This window comes from Trichomycterus rosablanca, chromosome 17, assembly GCF_030014385.1.
Source record: "Trichomycterus rosablanca isolate fTriRos1 chromosome 17, fTriRos1.hap1, whole genome shotgun sequence".
NCBI lineage: Eukaryota > Metazoa > Chordata > Actinopteri > Siluriformes > Trichomycteridae > Trichomycterus > Trichomycterus rosablanca.
In genome coordinates, this window is record NC_086004.1 from 25152574 (window position 1) to 25174721 (window position 22148).

At 38.1% G+C, this 22148-nt stretch overlaps 1 protein-coding gene across 4 annotated transcripts in view; it reads right to left on the reverse strand.

Annotated features, from left to right (window-relative positions):
- Positions 1 to 22148, reverse strand: part of diaph3 (diaphanous-related formin 3) — a 336289-nt gene that overhangs the window by 239049 nt on the left and 75092 nt on the right. For all 4 annotated transcript variants that reach the window (XM_063013308.1, XM_063013307.1, XM_063013310.1 and 1 more), the window contains exons 5-8: positions 17420 to 17494; positions 16850 to 16919; positions 6108 to 6244; positions 4563 to 4668 (exon numbers count right to left, since the gene is read on the reverse strand). In XM_063013308.1, coding sequence (XP_062869378.1) covers positions 4563 to 4668; positions 6108 to 6244; positions 16850 to 16919; positions 17420 to 17494 — 388 coding nt within the window. The remainder of the gene's footprint in view (positions 1 to 4562; positions 4669 to 6107; positions 6245 to 16849; positions 16920 to 17419; positions 17495 to 22148) is intronic.

The following is a 22148-nucleotide window of genomic DNA, read 5'->3' on the forward strand; positions in this document are numbered from 1 at the left end:
AATGTCAAGGTGGTGGGTCGATTTGCTTTCTTGTGCGTATGGTGGTTAAGCGTGTTTGTGTTATTATAAGGGTCTAATTTATATGGCATCTTTAATTGCAAGTGATTCCAAGAATTTAAGCAGTTTTTGCAGGGGTACTGAGGTACTGAGGTAAAGATTTCCTTGTAGCTGTTTGTATTGTGGAAATGTGTTCTGATGGTGTTTATCTGTTGTCATAAGTAGAGGATGTGTTTAAAAGAAGTCTTATTTATGTAGCAGCTTCACTAGTACATGATAATTGTACTAACCATGTCGTTATCAAGTATCTAACTGTTTAAAACTGTAAAAACAAAACAAAAAAAGTGCTCATTTACTCTGAATTACTTTTTTTGTCATTTATATTGGCCCAGAACAAAAACAACATGACAGCATATAGCTGACTAAGTAAATAAATTACAAGCACTGCAATATTTTGTACCGCTAAAAATGTCTTTTCCCACTGCAAACATTTTAACCAGATCTTTGTACAGTTAACATGATTCACTAGCGGCAAAAGCTTAGTTGTTTAACACAAACCTTTTTTTATTTGCTAAATATAAACCAGACGTAAAACGGACATGGGGTAAAATGGAATAGAAATGGACAGGGAATAAATACTTGAGTTACAGTGAAAAAATGCTCATTAAATGATAAGGTTAAAAAGGATCAAAGTTGTGTATTTGTAATTCAGAAAGAATAACTAGCCGCTTTGTAAAGTAAAAAAAAAAAACATTATGAAAAGCAGCCAGTTGGCCTTCATGGATATGAATGGGTTTGCCTTGGAGGGGTTGCACTCTTTTCTCTAAAGATTTTTCTCTTGGCAAAGTAAGCAGCATCCCTCCTGCAGACTTCTTGACTATAGTGAGTTTCACTGTAGTAAGTTTGCACTGCTGGAAAAGGTTCTTACATAGAAACAGAACTTTAAAGTTTCTACAGCTTGTTTAGAATTTAAATTAATGAGTTCAAGTGTTTGAACCGCAACCATGGGTGTATAACGTATTAGATAAAAGAAACTTTGGTTGTGCTTCTAGCTTTGTGACAGCCGTCTGGTGAAGTGTAACGGTGCCTCTGTGCACAGAGCAAAGTTCATAAAGACATAGTTGATGAGTTTGGTGTTTAGAAACGTCAGGCCTGATCTTAACCATACAAAATATATTTGTTATAAATTGAAACTTCTAAACCAGACCTTCTCATCCACCATTAGTGACTGACCCTGAAAGAGTGCAAGGCCATAAATAGAATAGAATCGAATCTTTATTGCCACTATACAACAGGTACAATGACATTTTGTATGGCATCTCCAATAGAGGTAGAAGCAGCAGAGCTTATGTATAAGACACAAGCCCTCCACACATGTTCCCCCAGATTAGATCAGTACTGGACTATATTTGGAGCTTGTAATCCCAGATCTTTTTGGTTGTCATGATTGGTGGTAAATGGAGGTCTCCAAGCAAAGTGGCAAAGCAGGTAATGTGAGCACAGCAGAAAACCAGTTTAAACCTTGCCCTTTAATGACTGTGAGAAATCAATTCTAAGGTGAAGTCACTGTTCACTACCATGTGATTGACTGGCACCCTGCTACTGCGACCCTTATTATGACTTAGCAGTTAAGGATTAATGAATGAATACATGAATGAGCTTTCCTTTCATTTTAAAAGACAAAACAGATCTTTATGGTTGCCACGACTGCTCTTGTATGAGAGAGCAACTAATAAAGCCATTAAGACAAACATACTTCCAAAAGAATGCATTTATATATTATAACAAAAGCTCCTAATGAAAAAAGCAGTGTTTTAACACAGGCATTGGCAGAAGGTCCAAAGTGCAAATGACCAAAAAGTAAGTGTAGAACTGTTGTTGTTGTTATTCTTACCTTGCTCCGGCTAGCATTAAACTGAAGCACTGAGAGTTTTAACAATGCAGCCACATAGCTAGTACAATCAATCACTTGTAATGTCCTTTTGTGACCAGAGAGTAGTGCTAACTACACGATTAATCAGGACATCAGAGTGTTTACTCACAAATCTAAGCCACCCAATAAAAATACATTTGGGCTCCGAGTAGCTGTAATAATTTAAAAACCCTAATTACAAATGCAACTAAGAGACTGAATAAATAAATGGAAGGAACATGACAGATCAATTGTTTAATAGCGCATTATCAAGGCTGCACTGGGGATAAGCGAAAAAAATAAATAAAGAGCTTGCAAAGAAATCAAAACCAGAATAAAAATAGATGACAACTGTTCTACCTGTGCATAGAATAACTGAGCATGAAATATTTGGGTATGGTATCCAAAACTATCCAGCACTGTATACAGGGACCAGGGAAGAGAGTAAAGGGGCTGTTTGTTTGTTTGTTTATTAAGATTTTAACGTCATGTTTTACACTTTTGGTTACATTCATGGCAGAAACGGTAGCTACTCATTACTTTCATCAGTTCACAAGATTCATCAGTTCACAAGGTTATATCAAACACAGACATGGAGAATTTTTAGTGTCTCCAAATCACCTCACTTGCATGTCATTGGACTGTGGGAGGAAACCGGAGCTCCCAGAGGAAACCCATGCAGACACGAGGAGACAGTTAAGGGGCTTTGTCTCAATAAAGCAAATAAACATATATAGTGGTAATGTTAAGTACATAGCAAGCTATCTGGGACATAGCAGTTGTAATTTGCTTCAAGTGCAGACTGAATGATTAAAATCACATGCACAAGGGTGGCAATGATTCAAATATCCCTAAAATAATTTTATGGAAGGTGATCTTGTTTGAATGTATGTAAAGAATTATGCAATTACCATAAACAGACTTAAAATTTTGTGAAATATTTTCAATAATTATTGCAAAACGAATTGCTAAGCTGCTATTAATATCATGCATTCTGACCACACAGGTGCTTTCAAATATTATCTGTTAAATAAATGTCTTATTCAGGTAGCAGCTTTTGTAATCAACTAGTACATAATACTTTTACTAACCATGTCATAATCTAACTGTTAAACATTGTAAAAGCAAAACAAAAAATCAGAAACTGAAATTGCTCATTATAGTGCTCACATAACTGGATGTGGCAACCTGGCATGTAACATGAACCATTAAATGCATTCATCAGTGTTTCTTTTTCATATCATATGCATGTCTTTCTCTTATTGGCTGTTTCTAATCTTGGTTTATTGGCAATAATTTTAAATTCAAAATAATTTGATACTGATTAGCAACGGGGGAAAAATCAACTCATTGAGCGATGCACACGAGTGCTTTTAACTCCACACTAAACACACACAAAACAGAGTGAGGGGAAAAATGTTGGGTTGTCAGGTAGAATTCTGATTAAAAAAAAAATAAGAAAAGTGTGTGTTTGTGTCTGTGTGTCTACCTTCAGCCTGACAGCCCTGGTGTATTCTGAAAGGTCACTATGCTAAAAGTCAAAAGCTTGTCGGAAAACTTCAAAACAGACTCGCACCAACACGAATGCACAGGTGACTGACATCCGGCTTCCAGTTGAGCCTGTAGATACGACGTGAATAACGGTGAGAATCGCTGCACCCACACCCACCTCTACACGTGTGTTGCACCTACCTGTTATTTCACACAGAGCCAAAGTGTAAGTGTAATGGATTATAAAGAAATAGAAACTTGGCATGTGCTTGGAAAAATACACTACACATGAAAAGCATAAAGAGTTAACAAAAGTCTCCCCCACCCCACACCCCCAAAATTCGTCCAATTTAAACATACCAGAGCAGATCACATTACAGGTAAATAAGGATCTCTAAGGCTATGTTGATATAAAGCTCACTTGAAAGTGTAGGCAGTATTAAGTATGAAGACTTTTTACTCATAGACAGAACTGTTTTGTCTGTAAATTATTGGACAAATTTCCTTTAACATAATGTTACTTTGACAAGAGAAGACAGTTTCTTATACATGTTAATGGGTGCAGTTAAACTAACCATATTTGCATAATATTAGCAGAAAGAAGTTAATCAAAATTGGGGCCATGACAATTTTAAATAACGTTGTTAATTTCAGCATGACCACGTGATTGTGCAGAAACTATTTATTCATTAATTAATTTATTTTGTTTGTTTGTTTAATTAAGCAGGCCAGTAAAATCAATCATTTTAGGAATGTAGTTGTCACGACAAGGAAAATCTGCATACACTGAATGGCCAAAAGTATGTGAACACCTGACCATGATCTTATTGGACGTTGCATTTCACCCAGTGCTGATTAAAAAAAAAAATGTTGACAATATGTCTGGCTGATACTTAATAATACAGATGGCTGTCCACATACTTTTGGTCATACATTGTATTAAGACACAGCTACTGCATCAAATTAGAACTGTCTTTACACATGCAGAATCTAATGACTGTGGAATGGTCACATGGGCTGGATCAATATATGCAACATCATATGATGAGAATTAGTATTGCAGTGTAGGCAGCAGGTTGAGAACTCAAATCAACACACAAAACATCAGATTTAGTGCATGAACGTCACTTGTGCACACAGGGGAATTGTAGTCTCATCTTACCTGAAGCTGGACAGAACGATCAGTAAGACCCTGAACTATAAGACTGAAGCGACTGGTTTCCAACTGCTCCCCAGCGCCGGTGATGGCTTCAAGAACCTTCTCCAAACTGAACACAGAAATAACAAACACATCAGAACACAAATTGACAAGAGGTCAAGTGGTATAACTGGACTTCATAGAACATTTTCAACAAATTGCATTTCCTTTAATCTTGGCTGTGAAATTCTCAGAAAGGAACTTCTGGCAGGGCACTAGTAATAAGTCTTGTGCTTATTTGTGCCAAATTTATGGTAAAGATAAGATCTTTGAGTTTGTTTGTTTGTTTGTTTATTGGTTTAATGCCATGTCAACACATTGGTTACATTCATGGCAGGATCGTTCAGTCTTTTCTTTCTATATAATTAAAGAATCATATCACAATCATTCTTGTTCAGTTTTTGTTTTAAGATCTTTAAGTAAAAGAAACTGAATAGATAAAATAACAAGATTAAAAACAAACATATTAAAATCAATATTCTGAGTAGGTTTTACATTTGCTGATTCTCTTATAAGGATGACTGGACTGATTTAATACAGCATCACTGCAGCATCAGTAAATAAATAGAAATGATTTAACCTGCAGTGACATACAGAAAATGCTAATCTGAAACTGAAAGCACACAATGTTAAAGTCACATTACATAACTTTCAGAATTCTCAAGAGCTTTCATGTTGCAATGCGTCGCTGTAGACAAATGACAAAATACCTTCTTTGCCAGATGAATCCGCTTGTTTGAAAGGGCAAATCATCACATACAAATATTTAAGTAAAGCTGCAGGTCCTGCCAGGAATGCATAATGATGCGTGGATTCAAAAATATGCACTAAGACCTGAGCTATAAGCTGTCTGAGTAAAGTACTTAGAGCAAGACTATACCAGTTTTTACTCCTCTAATGATTCAACAATATTTGAATTTCCTTCTTAAAATATTTTATTATAGAATTTCACAAGTGACCCTGCATGTCTAAATGCAAGGTCTGCATACTTTGTATGGAGTGTAGGAATGAAGATAACCAAGGTGCAGTTTATTGCTGCTTGTGTATTTGTTGTTCTACCTGCTTTCAGGTCATCCTGCAACCATTTGAGCTACAGGCTTCTTTAACCATTAGTCTGAGAGCAGTAAGTAAAATATTGTAGTGCACATGTCCAGGAACAAATACTTTCGATTCTGCAGCCCTACAATGTGCATCATATAAACTGACAGGATTGTTTGAGATGCTTGCTATGGCTTTGTGGCATTTTCAAGCACTTTTAAATATTCTGCCCTTTCCGTTCTACATGTTGTGGGAATCTGAACCAACAGGAACATTTTTATGATGAAATCAGCTGCAATTTGCTTGAGAACCTTTTTAACTATTCAGATGGTAGGTGGAGCTCAAATTCTATAAATAGGATCATCTAGGTTATTTTTAATGGATTACAGAACGGAAAACCATCCGTTATAATTAGAATGAGCTTTTCTTGGAGATTAAGGTCACAGACCAAAGCAGAGTAAGGGGACATACGTGTTCTCCTCTCCTACTATGCAGATGGCAGAGAGCAGCTTGACAACGTCGGTCATCATGGCAGGCTGCTGAGGGTCCATTGCTCGGGCCAGCAAAGCCAAGCTCTTCTCTTCACCAAGAATCCGCTCCAGTCCATACTAATAACATACAAAAAACAACCTTCAGCCACATAGAACAGGACAACTTCACCACGAGAAAGGTTTTAGCACAGTATTACCACATCTTTATGTTAAGTTTACACCCTGATATTTAGCATATGAAACATTTGATGCAAACCTCACACACACTCACTCTTATGCAGAGACAAATCATGTTACATCACAGTATTGTCTATTAACCCTGGATACAACTGCTAACTTCTTGCAAAAATGTACCATCACACAACAAACCGACTGAATCAAAAATCAGAAACCTAAAAAAAAAAAACTACATTTACATTTTTAGAACTTAGCTGATGCTTTTATCCAAAGTGACTTACAGTACTGTGAGAGTATACAGTCTAAGCAATTTAGGGTTAAAGGTCTTGCTCAAGGGCCCAACAGTGGCAACCTGGCACAGTTTTGAATCAGCGACTTTTCGTTTACAAGTCCAGTACCTTACCCACTAGGCTATAACTGCTGTTAAATATGCCGTATAAAATATATAAAGCTAGTAAACCTGGTTAATAGTGGAATTCATTAAGGTAAATGCTTGCTCTTTTGAAACACCTTAAATTGAATTAGCTGTGTAATCTCAGAGTTTGTTAATTGAGCAATGTGCTGCAGAACCAACAGAACTACAGAAGTTGTTGTGAAGTTTCTTTCCTACTGTGAGTTTAGCTAATTATGGTGAATGGAGCTAAACATATTAATCCACGAGGAGACTTTGTTTTCATTGAATTCTAAAGTAAATGTTGCTTAACTGGACTGGATAACAGTGCGTCGTATACGCTGGTACAATTTAATTAACTGAAAAGTTTGTGATTGCAGGCATGACCAAAGTCAATTATAAACCAGCCTTAATTACACCCTGTTTCTAGCAACTCCTGAGACTTAAAAAATACATATTTTCCAAGCTAAAAATAAAATATTCATGAATACAATTAGTTGGGCTGGGATTACAGGAACATGTAACAGAGTAATCAGTTAATCAGTAATCAGTAATCTTTTAACAGGTATGATGTTCATCAGATGTTAATAATTCTATAACTGTGACATTGTCACATCATTTATATTTCTAACAGTATTTTCAGAGGCATTATAAATTGTACTGTTTTGTCATACACTGATCAGCCATAACATTTAAACCACCTGCTTGTTTCTACACTCACTGTCCATTTTATCAGCTCCACTTACCATATAGAAGCACTTTGTAGTTCTACAATTACTGACTGTAGTCCATCTATTTCTCTACATACTTTTTTGCCTGCTTTTACTCTGTTTTTCCAATGGTCAGGACCACCACAGAGCAGGTATTATTCAGGTGGTAGACCCTTCTCAGCACTGCAGTGACACACTGACATGGTGGTGGTGTGTTAGTGTGTGTTGTGCTGGTATGAGTGGATCAGACACAGCAGCGCTGCTGGAGTTTTTAAATACCGTGTCCACTCACTGTCCACTCTATTAGACACTCCTACCTAGCTGGTCCACCTTGTAGATGTAAAGTCAGACACGACACGCTCATCTATTGCTGCTGTTTGAGTTGGTCATCTTCTAGACCTTCATCAGTGGTCACAGGTGCGCTGTTGGCTGGATGTTTTTGGTTGGTGGACTATTCTTAGTTCAGCAGTGACAGTGAGGTGTTTAAGAACTCCATCAGCACTGCTGTGTCTTATCCACTCATGCCAGCACAACACACACTAACACACCACCACCATGTCAGTGTCACTGCAGTGCTGAGAATGATCCACCACCTAAATAATACCTACTCTGTGGTGGTCCTGGGAGAGTCCTGACCATTAAAGAACAGCATAAAAAAGTGCTAACAAAGCATGCAGAGAAACAGGTGGTCTACAGTCAGTAATTGTAGAACTACAAAGTACTTCTATATGGTAAGTGGAGCTGATAAAATGGACAGTGAGTGTAGAAACAAAAAGGTGGTTTTAATGTTATGGCTGATCAGTGTATATACTGTATTTAGCAATGATATAACAGTATGGTAAAAGCATTATTTTTTAGGTTGTTCAAATTCTGTCTTCATTTATGTAAATATTTGTGGGTGCAATACAGAGGTTTACACACGCTCCCCTTTATTGCTCCACAAATTAAAAATAGGGAATAAAACAAAGCACACATACTGTATAAACACACCAAAACATAAATAATTTAATGTTTATGAGACAAAATAATATTTGATTATTCTTTAATATCATTTAATGGCAACATGTGCTTTATAGTTCCAGTAAATTTGTTTACACTTTGATAATTAATACTTAATCTTTTACTGTCATTAAACCATGTTATGGTGTTTATCAGATAGTGAAGCTGGAAAAGCAATAAAATCCACACCAGCACTTTATGCAATTTGTGATTTACAGAGGGGCACATTGTGAAATGTGCAATGGCGTTTTAATGCCTGAAAAAAAACCAAAAGGTGTATCAGTGTTGTTTATCTGCCTTTAAATGTGAATCATTTTAATCTCGAAGTAAAATACTGGGTTATCATTGTAATAAAGCTCAGTTGGGATTTTAACAGGGTGACGGTGATTACACGGCGTGTCAGTGCCCATTAAAAGCTGGTTTTAAATTTAATGTTCCTGTAATGATTCTGATAAAAGCATATCAGGTTATCTAAGTTTTTAATGCACAGACATGTAAACAACAGGAAAACACAAATATTGTCCCTACCTCTGATGAACAATATAGACGATACACTGATCATGGGCTTGTAAAACAGTTGTACAGGGACAGTTGTAGCCTAGTGGATAAGATACTGGACTAGTAAGCTATTCACTGGTTCAAGCCCCATCACTGCCTGGTTGCCACTGTTGGGCCCTTGAGCATGGCCCTTAACCCTCAATTGCTTAGACAGTATACGGTCACAATACTGTAAGTCGCTTTGGATAAAAGCGTCTGCTAAATGCCAAAAATGTAAATGTAAATGTGAAACGTCATTTTTTTAAACCATGTGCAACAATATGGAATTGCCACCCTTCCTATTTTTGTGTAGCAACAACAGCCTCTAGTGTTCTGGAAAAGCTTTGGAAAGCATTTAGAATGTATCTGGGAACATTTGTGCCCATTTATAAATAAATAAATAAATAAAACATTTGTGAAGCTGGATGAGATGGATAAGAAGCTCAGCGTTCTAGTTCTTTCAAAAAGTACTTATTGGTGTTAAGGTCAGGGCTTTAAAGAGGCTATGAAATTTCTCCACACCAGGCTTGTCAAACAATGTCTTTACAGACTTCACTAAGCTTTTACATACCAGACATGACTGTGAGAAATTTTAGCATCTACAGAAAGACCTGCTGCTAAACAATAAATAAAGGAATTTTATGTTTAGTGTATTTATGTTTTAAAGAAAATGTAAAGTAAAACAAAAAATTAAATATCTAAAGATTCAAGTGTAGAAGTGAAAGTGACGGTAAGCAGCTGATGCTCCATCCTTGATATAATGACAGCTGTGCAAATGCGATCAGGGATGTGCAAGTGTTGGAATGTAAAAAGACACATAGGTGCATGAATTTAACATGCAGACAGGACAGAAATGCCTCAAGGGTCTGAAATGACAAAAACAATTGAGATCCCATGAGAAATGAGACAGAGAATCAAAACGAACAGGTATGAGTGTGTCCACACGAGAAGTAGACACCAGGCCACACATACTCCAGGAAAGAAGTGATTTAAGTGTCTCTCTTCTCTTCTTTTTTATCCTCCTGGATCTTACCTCCCTAGTCATTTCCAATTCCCGAGTGTGAATCCGCTAGCACAACCACGATCTGTTTGAAGAAAGCCAGATCACCACACTCCACCTCTGACACATGTCTAATCTGAGGCCGCTTCTTATCACTTGCACTTATCACTTTGGGTCCCGCATGGTATCGCATACAGAGGGTCACGCTAGATTCCATGTGACAAACCCAGCCTCATCACTAAAGCGCCAGGACCATCGCAGCACCCACAGCGCCCTACCCTCTCTCCCTTCCTTAAACATGGCCAACTGAGTTTGCGTAGACACACAGCCATGTTGGTGGCTCTGCTGATATTCACACTTAAAAGTTCAAACACTTTGCATTGGTGTGCAAGCGCATTAGATAACAGCTGCACCACCCAAATGCCCTAGTGCACCACAGAGCAGGTATTATTTGGGTGGTGGATGATTCTCAGCACTGCAGTGACACTGACATGGTGGTGGTGTGTTAGTGTGTGTTGTGCTGGTATGAGTGGATCAGACACAGCAGCGCTGCTGGAGGTTTTAAATACTGTGGCCACTCACTGTCCACTCTATTGGACACTCCTACCTAGTTGGTCAATCTTGTAGATGTAAAGTCAGAGACGATCTACTGCTGCTGTTTGAGTTGGTCATCTTCTAGACCTTCATCAGTGGTCACAGGACACTGCCTATGGAGCGCTGTTGGCTGGATATTTTTGGTTGGTGGACTATTCCCAGTCCAGCAGTGACAGTGAGGTGTTTAAAAACTCCAGCAGCGCTGCTGTGTCTGATCCACTCATACCAGCACAACACACACTAACACACCACCACCATGTCAGTGTCACTGCAGTGCTGAGAATGATCCATCACCTAAATAATACCTGCTCTGTAGTGGTCCTGTGGGGGTCCTGACCATTGAAGAACAGCATAAAAGGGGGCTAACAAAGCATGCAGAGAAACAGATGGACTACAGTCAGTAATTGTAGAACTACAAAGTGCTTCTATATGGTCAGTGGAGCTGATAAAATGGACATTGAGTGTAGAAATAAGGAGGTGATTTTAATGTTATGGCTGATCGGTGTGTGTATATGTATATATATATATATATATATATATATATATATATATATATATATATATATATATATATACACACACATACATACATACAGTGTATCACAAAAGTGAGTACACCCCTCACATTTCTGCAGATATTTAAGTATATCTTTTCATGGGACAACACTGACAAAATGACACTTTGACACAATGAAAAGTAGTCTGTGTGCAGCTTATATAACAGTGTAAATTTATTCTTCCCTCAAAATAACTCAATATACAGCCATTAATGTCTAAACCACCGGCAACAAAAGTGAGTACACCCCTAAGAGACTACACCCCTAAATGTCCAAATTGAGCACTGCTTGTCATTTTCCCTCCAAAATGTCATGTGATTTGTTAGTGTTACTAGGTCTCAGGTGTGCATAGGGAGCAGGTGTGTTCAATTTAGTAGTACAGCTCTCACACTCTCTCATACTGGTCACTGAAAGTTCCAACATGGCACCTCATGGCAAAGAACTCTCTGAGGATCTTAAAAGACGAATTGTTGCGCTACATGAAGATGGCCAAGGCTACAAGAAGATTGCCAACACCCTGAAACTAAGCTGCAGCACAGTGGCCAAGATCATCCAGCGTTTTAAAAGAGCAGGGTCCACTCAGAACAGACCTCGCGTTGGTCGTCCAAAGAAGCTGAGTGCACGTGCTCAGCGTCACATCCAACTGCTGTCTTTGAAAGATAGGCGCAAGAGTGCTGTCAGCATTGCTGCAGAGATTGAAAAGGTGGGGGGTCAGCCTGTCAGTGCTCAGACCATACGCCGCACACTACATCAAATTGGTCTGCATGGCTGTCACCCCAGAAGGAAGCCTCTTCTGAAGTCTCTACACAAGAAAGCCCGCAAACAGTTTGCTGAAGACATGTCAACAAAGGACATGGATTACTGGAACCATGTCCTATGGTCTGATGAGACCAAGATTAATTTGTTTGGTTCAGATGATCTCAAGCATGTGTGGCGGCAGTCGGGTGAGGAGTACAAAGATAAGTGTGTCATGCCTACAGTCAAGCATGGTGGTGGGAATGCCATGGTCTGGGGCTGCATGAGTGCAGCAGGTGTTGGGGAGTTACATTTCATTGAGGGACACATGAACTCCAATATGTACTGTGAAATACTGAAGCAGAGCATGATCCCCTCCCTCCGGAAACTGGGTCGCAGGGCAGTGTTCCAGCATGATAATGACCCCAAACACACCTCTAAGACGACCACTGCTTTATTGAAGAGGCTGAGGGTAAAGGTGATGGACTGGCCAAGCATGTCTCCAGACCTAAACCCAATAGAACATCTTTGGGGCATCCTCAAGCGGAAGGTGGAGGAGCGCAAAGTCTCGAATATCCGCCAGCTCCGGGATGTCGTCATGGAGGAGTGGAAAAGCATTCCAGTGGCAACCTGTGAAGCTCTGGTAAACTCCATGCCCAGGAGAGTTAAGGCAGTTCTGGGAAATAATGGTGGCAACACAAAATATTGACAATTCAGGAACTTTCACTAAGGGGTGTACTCACTTTTGTTGCCGGTGGTTTAGACATTAATGGCTGTATATTGAGTTATTTTGAGGGAAGAATAAATTTACACTGTTATATAAGCTGCACACAGACTACTTTTCATTGTGCCAAAGTGTCATTTTGTCAGTGTTGTCCCATGAAAAGATATACTTAAATATCTGCAGAAATGTGAGGGGTGTACTCACTTTTGTGATACACTGTACATACATAAATTTTAAGACAAACAGCCCATCCACAATTAATATTGGTCCTTCCTGAAGAGAAAATCAGCAAGAAGCATTTTTTTAAATGTCCAACAGCGTTAAGAAAACTGATAAAATCTCGAAGCAGAATGACTTAAAAAATTAGATTTCCCAACTGTCTAGCTAAATATATATATTTGGCTTTGATAGCAATATTTCAGACAAGTAATGGCCTGTAAAACCCTTTATTCTCGACAGATGTTCTTCCATGTCCTTATTCACATTCGGGTATGAAATCAAGCCTGCAGCCTTAAAGAGAGGATTGAATTGTTCGAGTGTGTTTATGTTCCATAATGTCTGTAAGCATTTTATGTGGTTTTCTGTCTTAATTCTGTGGCCATGAATGCCAGTTGGGCAGGAACGTGTTCCGGGAATGTGTCCCAGGATGCTGCAGGGTGGCAGGAGGAGTGCGGAGTGACGACAGGCCTGTGGGTAAATAAAAAGCTCTCTGTCTGATTGCATAAGACCTTACAGACTGAGAAAAGAGAGAGAGAGAGAGAGAGAGAGAGAGAGAGAGAGAGAGAGAGAGAGAGAGAGAGAGATCGAAACACCTTGCCATGAAAACCTCATAGACTATTTACACCAGGTCATTTTGGATGTTATATAACTGTATTGTTCTGCTAAAGGTTTAATCAGTTTAAATGTAATTGTCATATTGGGTTTTTACTGCTAATAACTCAATTTTTCAGTAGTGTGGTGGTAGCATGAAAACATTTAAATTAAATATACTGTAGGTATAATTTAAGTATAACGTATACTGTAAGTTGTCTTTGTTATTGCATATTAGTCACATTAAGTGAGAGGGGAAGATAGAAACTCATTAAAAGACAAAGTTGTTAGGGTACCATGCAGGAATATTACTTTATAAAATTACATTTAGCAAGTTAAGCAAATTAGATTTTAGAAATCTGTACTTCTGGTTTGGTACATGGCACGTGGTGTGGACACAATGTAAACACAGCTCATACTATTAAACCCCTAAGCATTATAAAATAAATATAAAAATATTTATGCGCAATGAAATCATATAATACAATTCAGAAAATTCAATTGCATTTAATAAATCTGCTAAATTCAGCCAAGCTACAACTGTGGTAAACAAGTGCTAAGTGACCCACCATTTCAGACTAAAATCTCTAATCCTTGGCCTAAAGTTTCCGTTATGACCGTTATAAATGGACAACACTCAATTAGTAGTTTAACAGAAGTGTGTAGTTTACCAGAAAAGTAAGGGAAACTACAGTTTTAGACTTAATGAGCATGTCTCTCATGTCTCATGGATGTTAAATTCAGCTCCATAAACAGATCCCACATGCACAGAGACAACATGTAAAATAAACTACAAATTCAACATTTAAGTACAAGATCCACTGTCAACAGTGTTTTTATTACGAGAACAGACATCTTGTCTACATTCAAAATGAGTAATGGTGTCATGTAGTGTTGTAACAGTTTTGTGGCAAGCAGAGATGGGCAAGGGACAGATTCTCTCTCTCACGCAGCTCCCCTGTGCATAACTTAATCGAGCATACTGATGTAATCAATTGCCAGGTATGTTCTGTGAGACACTGATGGATACATCAATTAGTGAAAATGAGACATTAATAAATCCCACTACGAACCTCTAATCTAATTAAAAACAATTTGGAGTTCACTGGCAGAGCAGCTACAGACTTCTTTATAAAGAATAAATAAGGAAAACAACTAGAAGCTGTTTTTGAGATGAACTTGGCAGCATGGTTACTCCAGCCTTCACGTGGCTCAGCTCATGAAATTTGGGAATCACGTTTACTATCGACAAAGTCCACCCGGTCGAGCTCGAACCACACAGCTGGTCATCTATTTCTCTGTGGTGTGAGTGAAAAACAAACAAAAAAAATTAAACCTGCGATTCTAAAACCACAGGTCATCTCGAGGACATCAGAAAACTCACTGGAGATGCACTTCTACAACGCTGCGCTAATGGGGGTGACCAAATTAGTAAACACCCTTGGCTTCACTTTCTAAACTCAAGAACGCCCTTTTGAGTTCAGAGAAGGGAACATGAGACAACCTGTTCCTCTAGAGCAGGGGTGTCAAACTCGAGGCCCGCGGGCCAGATCCGGCCCGCTGCGTCATTTGATCCGGCCCGCAAGAGCTTAAACGACTGTATGATTGTTGTGATGGTTTGAGTCGTTACAGAGACGCGCTTATAATTTTAATGCGCTCCTGCGCCTTTAAAATCGGCAACTGTTGTCATCGTAGTCATGGCAACTAACTTTGACCTTCGCTAGAAGCCATGTGACTTTTACGGCAAAAGAACGCGGGGTAGCGTAGTTAGTAATGTAAACAATAATAATAAATATAAATAATTATCTTGCAATATAATACAGAAGCATTGTCTGTAAGTAGTGGGTTTTATATTCTCAGTTGTTAGTAAATGTTTAGTGAGTATATCACAGCGTTTTAGTTACAAATGTACCGTAATTAAATACAATTGTTACGTTACTATAGCAATTAGTATCTTTACACTAAATGCTAACTCGTTAGCGCTATTTTACGTTTGGTTAAATCTCATATTGTACCAGATGTAACACTCGACTACAGCTGTGTGCTTTTACTGTATTAGGTTCTTTATTGTTTTTATTGTTTGTATTTTTAATTCATTTTGATGCACACAGTGTATCACACAGCTGGGAAGCAAATAAACCGACTGTATTCTGAAGAGAGCTGTCTGTCTGTCTGTCTATCTATCTGTCTGTCTGTCTAGCTGAGAAAGGGGGATAAACTATTAGTGAGGGCAGAATGATTGTCTTAAAAATACACTGTAAAATCCTAAATAAACTGCATCTTTCAAAATGCATGCTGAGTTTGTGACCTGCAAAGTGACACATCCCGCCAGTAGATGATGTTACACATATTTACACATGATCCTAAAATGTACAAGGAGATAAGTAAGAAAATTAAGCATAAGGAGGAAATTTAATGAAAGTGAAAACAAGTTTGTGCTTCAGGAAGAGAAACCGTGTCTGTCTGTTTTTGTATGAGGCCGTGTCTGTGGTAAAGTAGGACAATATAAATGCAGAATTTGGCCTCCAAGAAAAACAACAGACTGCAATCACAGCAGGATACGTTACAATCGGCCCTTTGAGGGCCACCAAAATGCTGATGTTGCCCTCGGTGAAAAAGAGTTTGACACCCCTGCTCTAGAGCTAATGCCTTATCAGTTATGGCCATTTGAAGACAGCAGGGGGCACTGAGGCCACTTAACCAAAGAAATACAATCATGCAGCCCTGATGACGTCAGAGTCGTGTATCTAAAATACCAAGCAGGTAAAACAAAACAATATGACAAAGAAAAAGAGAAGTATAGTGTAAAGATTATTTTATAAATTGATGATAGAGATGCCCAAGTTTGGATCCGTAAATCCATGTTTGGCTAAATCAAACCGTTAACCAAATTCATTTGACAACTAGGTTCAATTTCACTAGCCACATGCAGGCATGATCACCGTCAGACCTGATAAATCTAAACATCACTTAAATAAAACTGATTTTTAATCGGAAGCAGGCTAGGTCTCAAAAACCAGCACATGGTTTTGTTATGCGACAACCATCCGAAGTACACAAGCAGGTTCACCTCTGAATGGCTTGAAATAAATAAATAAATGGCAGTTCATGCTCAAAGACCCTCCAGTGAAGCCAATTTAAAACAATTCTGCAAAGAAAAGTGGGTCAAAATTCCTCCAGAGCAACATAACATACTTATTGTTTTTAAATGACAACCTATATTAAACTGACTATTTAAATAAGCACATCTCGTTACCCATCCTTTACCAGACACACATTCTTCTAGAGCTGAGTAAATCTTTTGTGCAAATAAAAAAAAAAACCCTTATCACTGTGTTTGTGGCATGCAATGTATCTGAAAAGTGGTATCTAAAGGGTTGAAATGACTTTAGATTGCTTTAAAAGAGCTGCACTGATATGTGAGTGGTGGTCTATAGTGGAAAGGGAGGCTGTTATAGAGTGAAGCCGCTGTTCACTTAAGATATTACCTTGTTGTTCATGAAAGCCTTCAGGCACTGGATGACTTTGTGCTGACTCTTCTTATCAACCTTCTCCTGGCTGGAAACAAAGAGATACGTGCTGAGTATGTGCCAAGCAGAAAAGTACAGAAGATGTAAAACTCACATCATTTACACCTGGTTGTTTTATAGATCTTATATATGGGTTGTATCCCAATCTTTAACCACTTGCTTTAACACATTTGGACAGCGTTCAGTCAGAATGAAAGCTGGATGCTGTTTTGATTTATATACAGATACACTTCAAAATCCTGTAGGAAAACTTTCCTAAAAGAACGGGAACTGTTATAGCTATAAAACAAAGCCAATATTTATTTTAAAAAAACTCACACACATTATTTAATTTTAAAACGTGCAAAAACAATTTTAACCTTTTTTGGAACCTTTTTTGGTAATAACTCGACTGTTTTTATATCCACATGTAATGCAGATGAAATACAGTGTATACAGAGACCTTCACTACAACAGTAAGGAGCAGCTCAAGACCGCATGCATGAATTGGTGCTGGATAAGTTCTATGTAGAGTGCAGGGTGCCTTACTGTTTTTTGCGCAGGAGCCTTTCCAGTATATCCAGCAAAAGACCGAGTCCTTCATGGCCGAAACTCTGCACCCAGCTGCAAAGACACAACATACAAAATAAGGTCAACAAATGCAAAATTAAGCTGCACCAATTCCAAATCCTTCAAGCCAAACAGTAAAATGTATTTGCTATTTGGAGTGTGTCTGTGGGAATGTGTGTCCACTCTTTCTAAAGGCATTCACAAGGTCTGGCACCGATGTTGGAAGGCCTGGCTTGCAATTTCAGGCTCAACATTCCAGTTAATCCCAAAAGAGTTCAATAGGGTTGAGGTCAGAGTTCTGAATAGACCACTGTACCAAATCAAGCCATGTAAAAAATTTATGGACCTTTCTTTGTGCACAGAGACACAGTCACAGTGGGACAGAAAAGGGCTGATCTCAATCTGTTGCCACAAACTGGAATGATTTAATTTATTTTATATAACTGATTTAATAAAGCTGTTAGTAACAGATATGGCTAAAACTTCTGAACTCATTTTAAAGGGTGTTGACATACAGTACTTTTGGCCATTTACTAAATCTGATGTATATCTTTTGATATTTTGGTTCAAAGGTAGCACCTAAATGGCTTACATTAATTACTAAATGGATTTTAAGAAATATATTAAAAATAAAATCTGATGATTGGCCAGTTGATTCTGATTATCTCATTATGCTCTAAACAGTGAGAAATAATAGAACAGATACTGCAATAATATGATAATGCATTAATGCATTTTGATCTCCCTCATTCAAGCCTCTGCATTAATTGTGCATATTTATGTTTACATCCTGTGAGTTACCCTTCACCAATATCTGCACTGATATTCCACAATACTCAAATCGAGCTCTAGATCGGACACAGGAAATAACAGACAGTTAAAAGTCAACAAGTCTTATCAGAGAGGAGTTTGATAAAACTTATTACATTTCCGAAGAAATCTTCGTCTTCCTAGCATATTTAACTTTGTCTCTGAAGCAGTGAGTGAAAGGGACTGCTAATTGTGCCAGGATGTTTATTTTATTTTAATTCAAACACGATCTTTCCCTTTCTATCTTAATTGATTTGGCCTCTACGGTCTTTGGGGAAGTAACACGGTGCTAATGTAATGAGAAGAGAATCGAGCTGGCTGAAGAAGTAAATAATCAAAAAGAAGTCACTAAACACAAATGAATGAACCCCACTTTGCATACAGACATTATTTTGTGTCGCAGACTATCAAGTACAGCGTAAACATTCTTACATGAAAACTTGTAAAGCTAGCAAGCTTGGGCGGTAAGAGGGAAAACACAATATGTAAGAGGACAAACTGCAATAAATCAGTGGACAAGATTCTCAACACTTGGAATGAAGGTCAGCAGCATTTCTTCTACTGTCAATCAAGGGTGGAATGGAGGAAATTCTCCAGCACTGTCGAGTTCAACGTCCAGCTGAACTAAACAAAGACCGCCAAGTTTTTCAACAGACAATTTTCAAAAGTCAGTTTCTCCATATATGTTTAATTTTAGAGTTAAAAAAAACAAATGGAGAGTCTTAACAAACCAACTTTCTCAACTCGGAGCAAGATGGAGACAAATTATTTACTGTGGCGAACCCTAACAGTAGCAGCCAAAAGAAGAAGTAATGAAAACAAGGGTACAAGGCTATTTGTAACTCTAAACCAGCTAGCAAAATTATTACTATCATTATTAATATTATTATTATTATTTGCTAATTGTTGTGTATAAAGTAGTATGTGCATATGATATCTTGCATGCTATTTAGGGTTATTTTAAATTAGTTTAGCCTTTGTATTAGCCAATTTTACTGTTAGTCAGGTTAAAAAAACAAAGCCATCAGAATAGTTTTTGAGTCACATTTAAGCACAAAGGTAACATAGTATTTCACCGGTAATGTAGTAACCAACCAACCAATCCCATCCCGAATGGGTACAAATATCCACACTCAAATTCTACAGAAAGACTGAGGGCTGCTATAGCTCCAAATAAGGTCCTGAAATGAGATGCACAGCCATCTCATAGTCGTGCCCACAAACAGGCAATACAGTATAATATAAATTGCAATTAAATGTACTATTTCTTGCCTCTCTATTATATATTAACTAGTTTGTTCATCTCTGTAGTTTGTAGCAAAAAATGTTTATAAATTAACATTCGCAATACTACAGCAGGTTTGCAGTAAAGTTACGATTTTTTATTTATTTATTTGATTTGTTTACGCCACTTTACGCACTTCATTGTGTTATTTATGGCATGATTTTTGTTCCTGCCAGGACGTTCAGGATTGTTCTTGTGTTTTCTTGGTTGAGGGTTTCTTTAACAGTTCCAGGTATGTGTAGCTGTTGTTCCTCTCTGGTGTATTTGGGGCATTCGATTAGAATATGTTTTATTGTGAGTGGCATCTGTGTTCGGCATCTTTCACATGTTGGTGGATTGTCTCCTTTTACTAAGTATTGGTGAGTGATTTTTGTATGATCTGTTCATCTTGTGTTTATAACTTGATCCACTCGTCTTCCTTGATGCATTCTTGGCTTATTGCTTTTATTTGGATGTATCTTGTGTAGTTTGTTTGTTGTCTGTGTGTCCCACTCAGTTTTCCATTTCTGCAAAGTAAAGTTCAAAAAGCTCAATCCAAGCCCAAACAGATGTAGGGAATGCAAAGCAGCAACTGTGCACTGTGGCACCTTATTCTAACCTACAGCCCTCTACCAGAACATTAACAACTGAAACAACAAAGATGCTCAAACTGTTGCTTTAAAACAAAGAAATCAGCAAGAAAAACAAAACACCGATTTCTCTCTTCGCTCTGATCGTCTGCAGCATTTCACCAAACTTCTACAGCTTTAGGGCCCTGAGCTGTTCATCATGTCACTCATGGCGCACTGGGGTGAGCGCTGTTTCACACAGCTGTGCGAAATTGCCTCAGTGCGAGTGAAGAAGTGCTGCAAGCATCAATAGCCAATTTTCCAAAAGCCAGTGTCAAGAGGCGTGGGTGCACTTCAGAGTCTAAATTACAGCTGAAATTGACCACAAGCCGGAGACTGAAAACTAAACTGAGGGATGGAGGAGTAGGACCAGAAAAGAAAGAGAGAAAACAAATGCGGTATAAAGATTGGCAACAAGACCACCATTTTCTTTTCTCGGAAGTGTGGAGTGAGACAAGACTGCTGTTAACTTTATATTCAACATTTAGATGAATGAATTGGACACAGCTTTAGAGCGCTCAGCAGCACCTGGTCTTACTCTACATGACTTGCTCATGACTTGCTCATGACTTGAAAGTTCTGCTCCATGCAGATGACCAGAGCAGGGTCGACAGCAAAACCTGGGCCTGCTGGAGTTCTACTGCCAGACCTGGGCCCTACAGCCAGGGACCCGGACCACCCGGACCTGGGTCCTGGCAGTGAACTTGAAAAAAAGACCTAAACAATCTTTATATATATATAAAAAAGATTATAATGATAAATACATTGATAAAAAAATAATAAACACAGTCTATGCAATCAAACAACAATACATTCAAATACCAATTTAAACTTGGATCAAATTATTCCAATCAGTTATAAAACCAAATCTCCTTATTGGTATTAAGGTATGGGGCCATTTCCAAATCAAACAATCACCTATTTATTTATTTATTTAGGTTTTTAATGTCATGTTTTACACACTTTGGTTACATTCATGACAGAACAGATAGTTACTGGTTACACAAGATTCATCAGTTTTTAAGGTCAAACAGTGTCAGTTAACCTGACTGCATGTGTTTGGACCCACACAGACACGGGAAGAACATGCAAACTCCACACAGAAGGACCCAGACCACTCCACCTAAGAATCAAACCCACAACCTTATTGCTGTGAGGTGACAGTGCTACCCACCAAACCACCATACTGCCCCACAGCTGCTAAAAAAAGCTTTGTTTTTAAATGAAAATAATATGTGAACCAATTTTCATTACAATTATTCCGTCTCTTAAAGGTTTAAATGTTTATCCTGAACTGCATTTTCTTCTCAGGCATTCACAAAACACAGTGGCTTTATTAGAAACCAGAACGCATTTCAGCACGGACGTGTTTCTGTCCATCTCATTTCTCTTTCCATCTCTGAAATCACACAAGTTTTCAGTAACACCAATCTCTCTAGGTCACAATACAATAGAGCACGAGCAGCAAATTTAACAATGTCACTGCTGGCCGCGTCGGCCGGTCTTTGAGGTGTTGCTGCTGATTGCAGTGCTGGTGTTGGTTTGAGGTCCCTTTGTGCTGCTTAATCACACCTCACCACAGAGGCAAATGTGCAACAGCAAAATAATAATCAACTGCAGACATACAAAGTAACATCCACTCGCTGCAGTAAAAGGCATTCATTTCTCATACAGCTGCTTCTCGGCTGATCCACAAACATATTCTGGGTGTTCTACGTGCTATGTCTTGTTTATTGTGTTGATTCTGTATATAATGTGTCGTGCATGATGATGACTGTATATGCCGTGTTGTATATGCTGATTTCATTTGCTCTATGTTGTATATTTAGTGGATTTTATATACTTTATTGTATATGATGTAGATGTATGATGTAGATTTTATATAATTTGTGTTGTATATGATGTAGATTTTATATAATCTGTGTTGTATATGATGTAGATTTTATATAATCTGTGTTGTATATGATGTAGATTTTATATAATCTGTGTTGTATATGATGTAGAT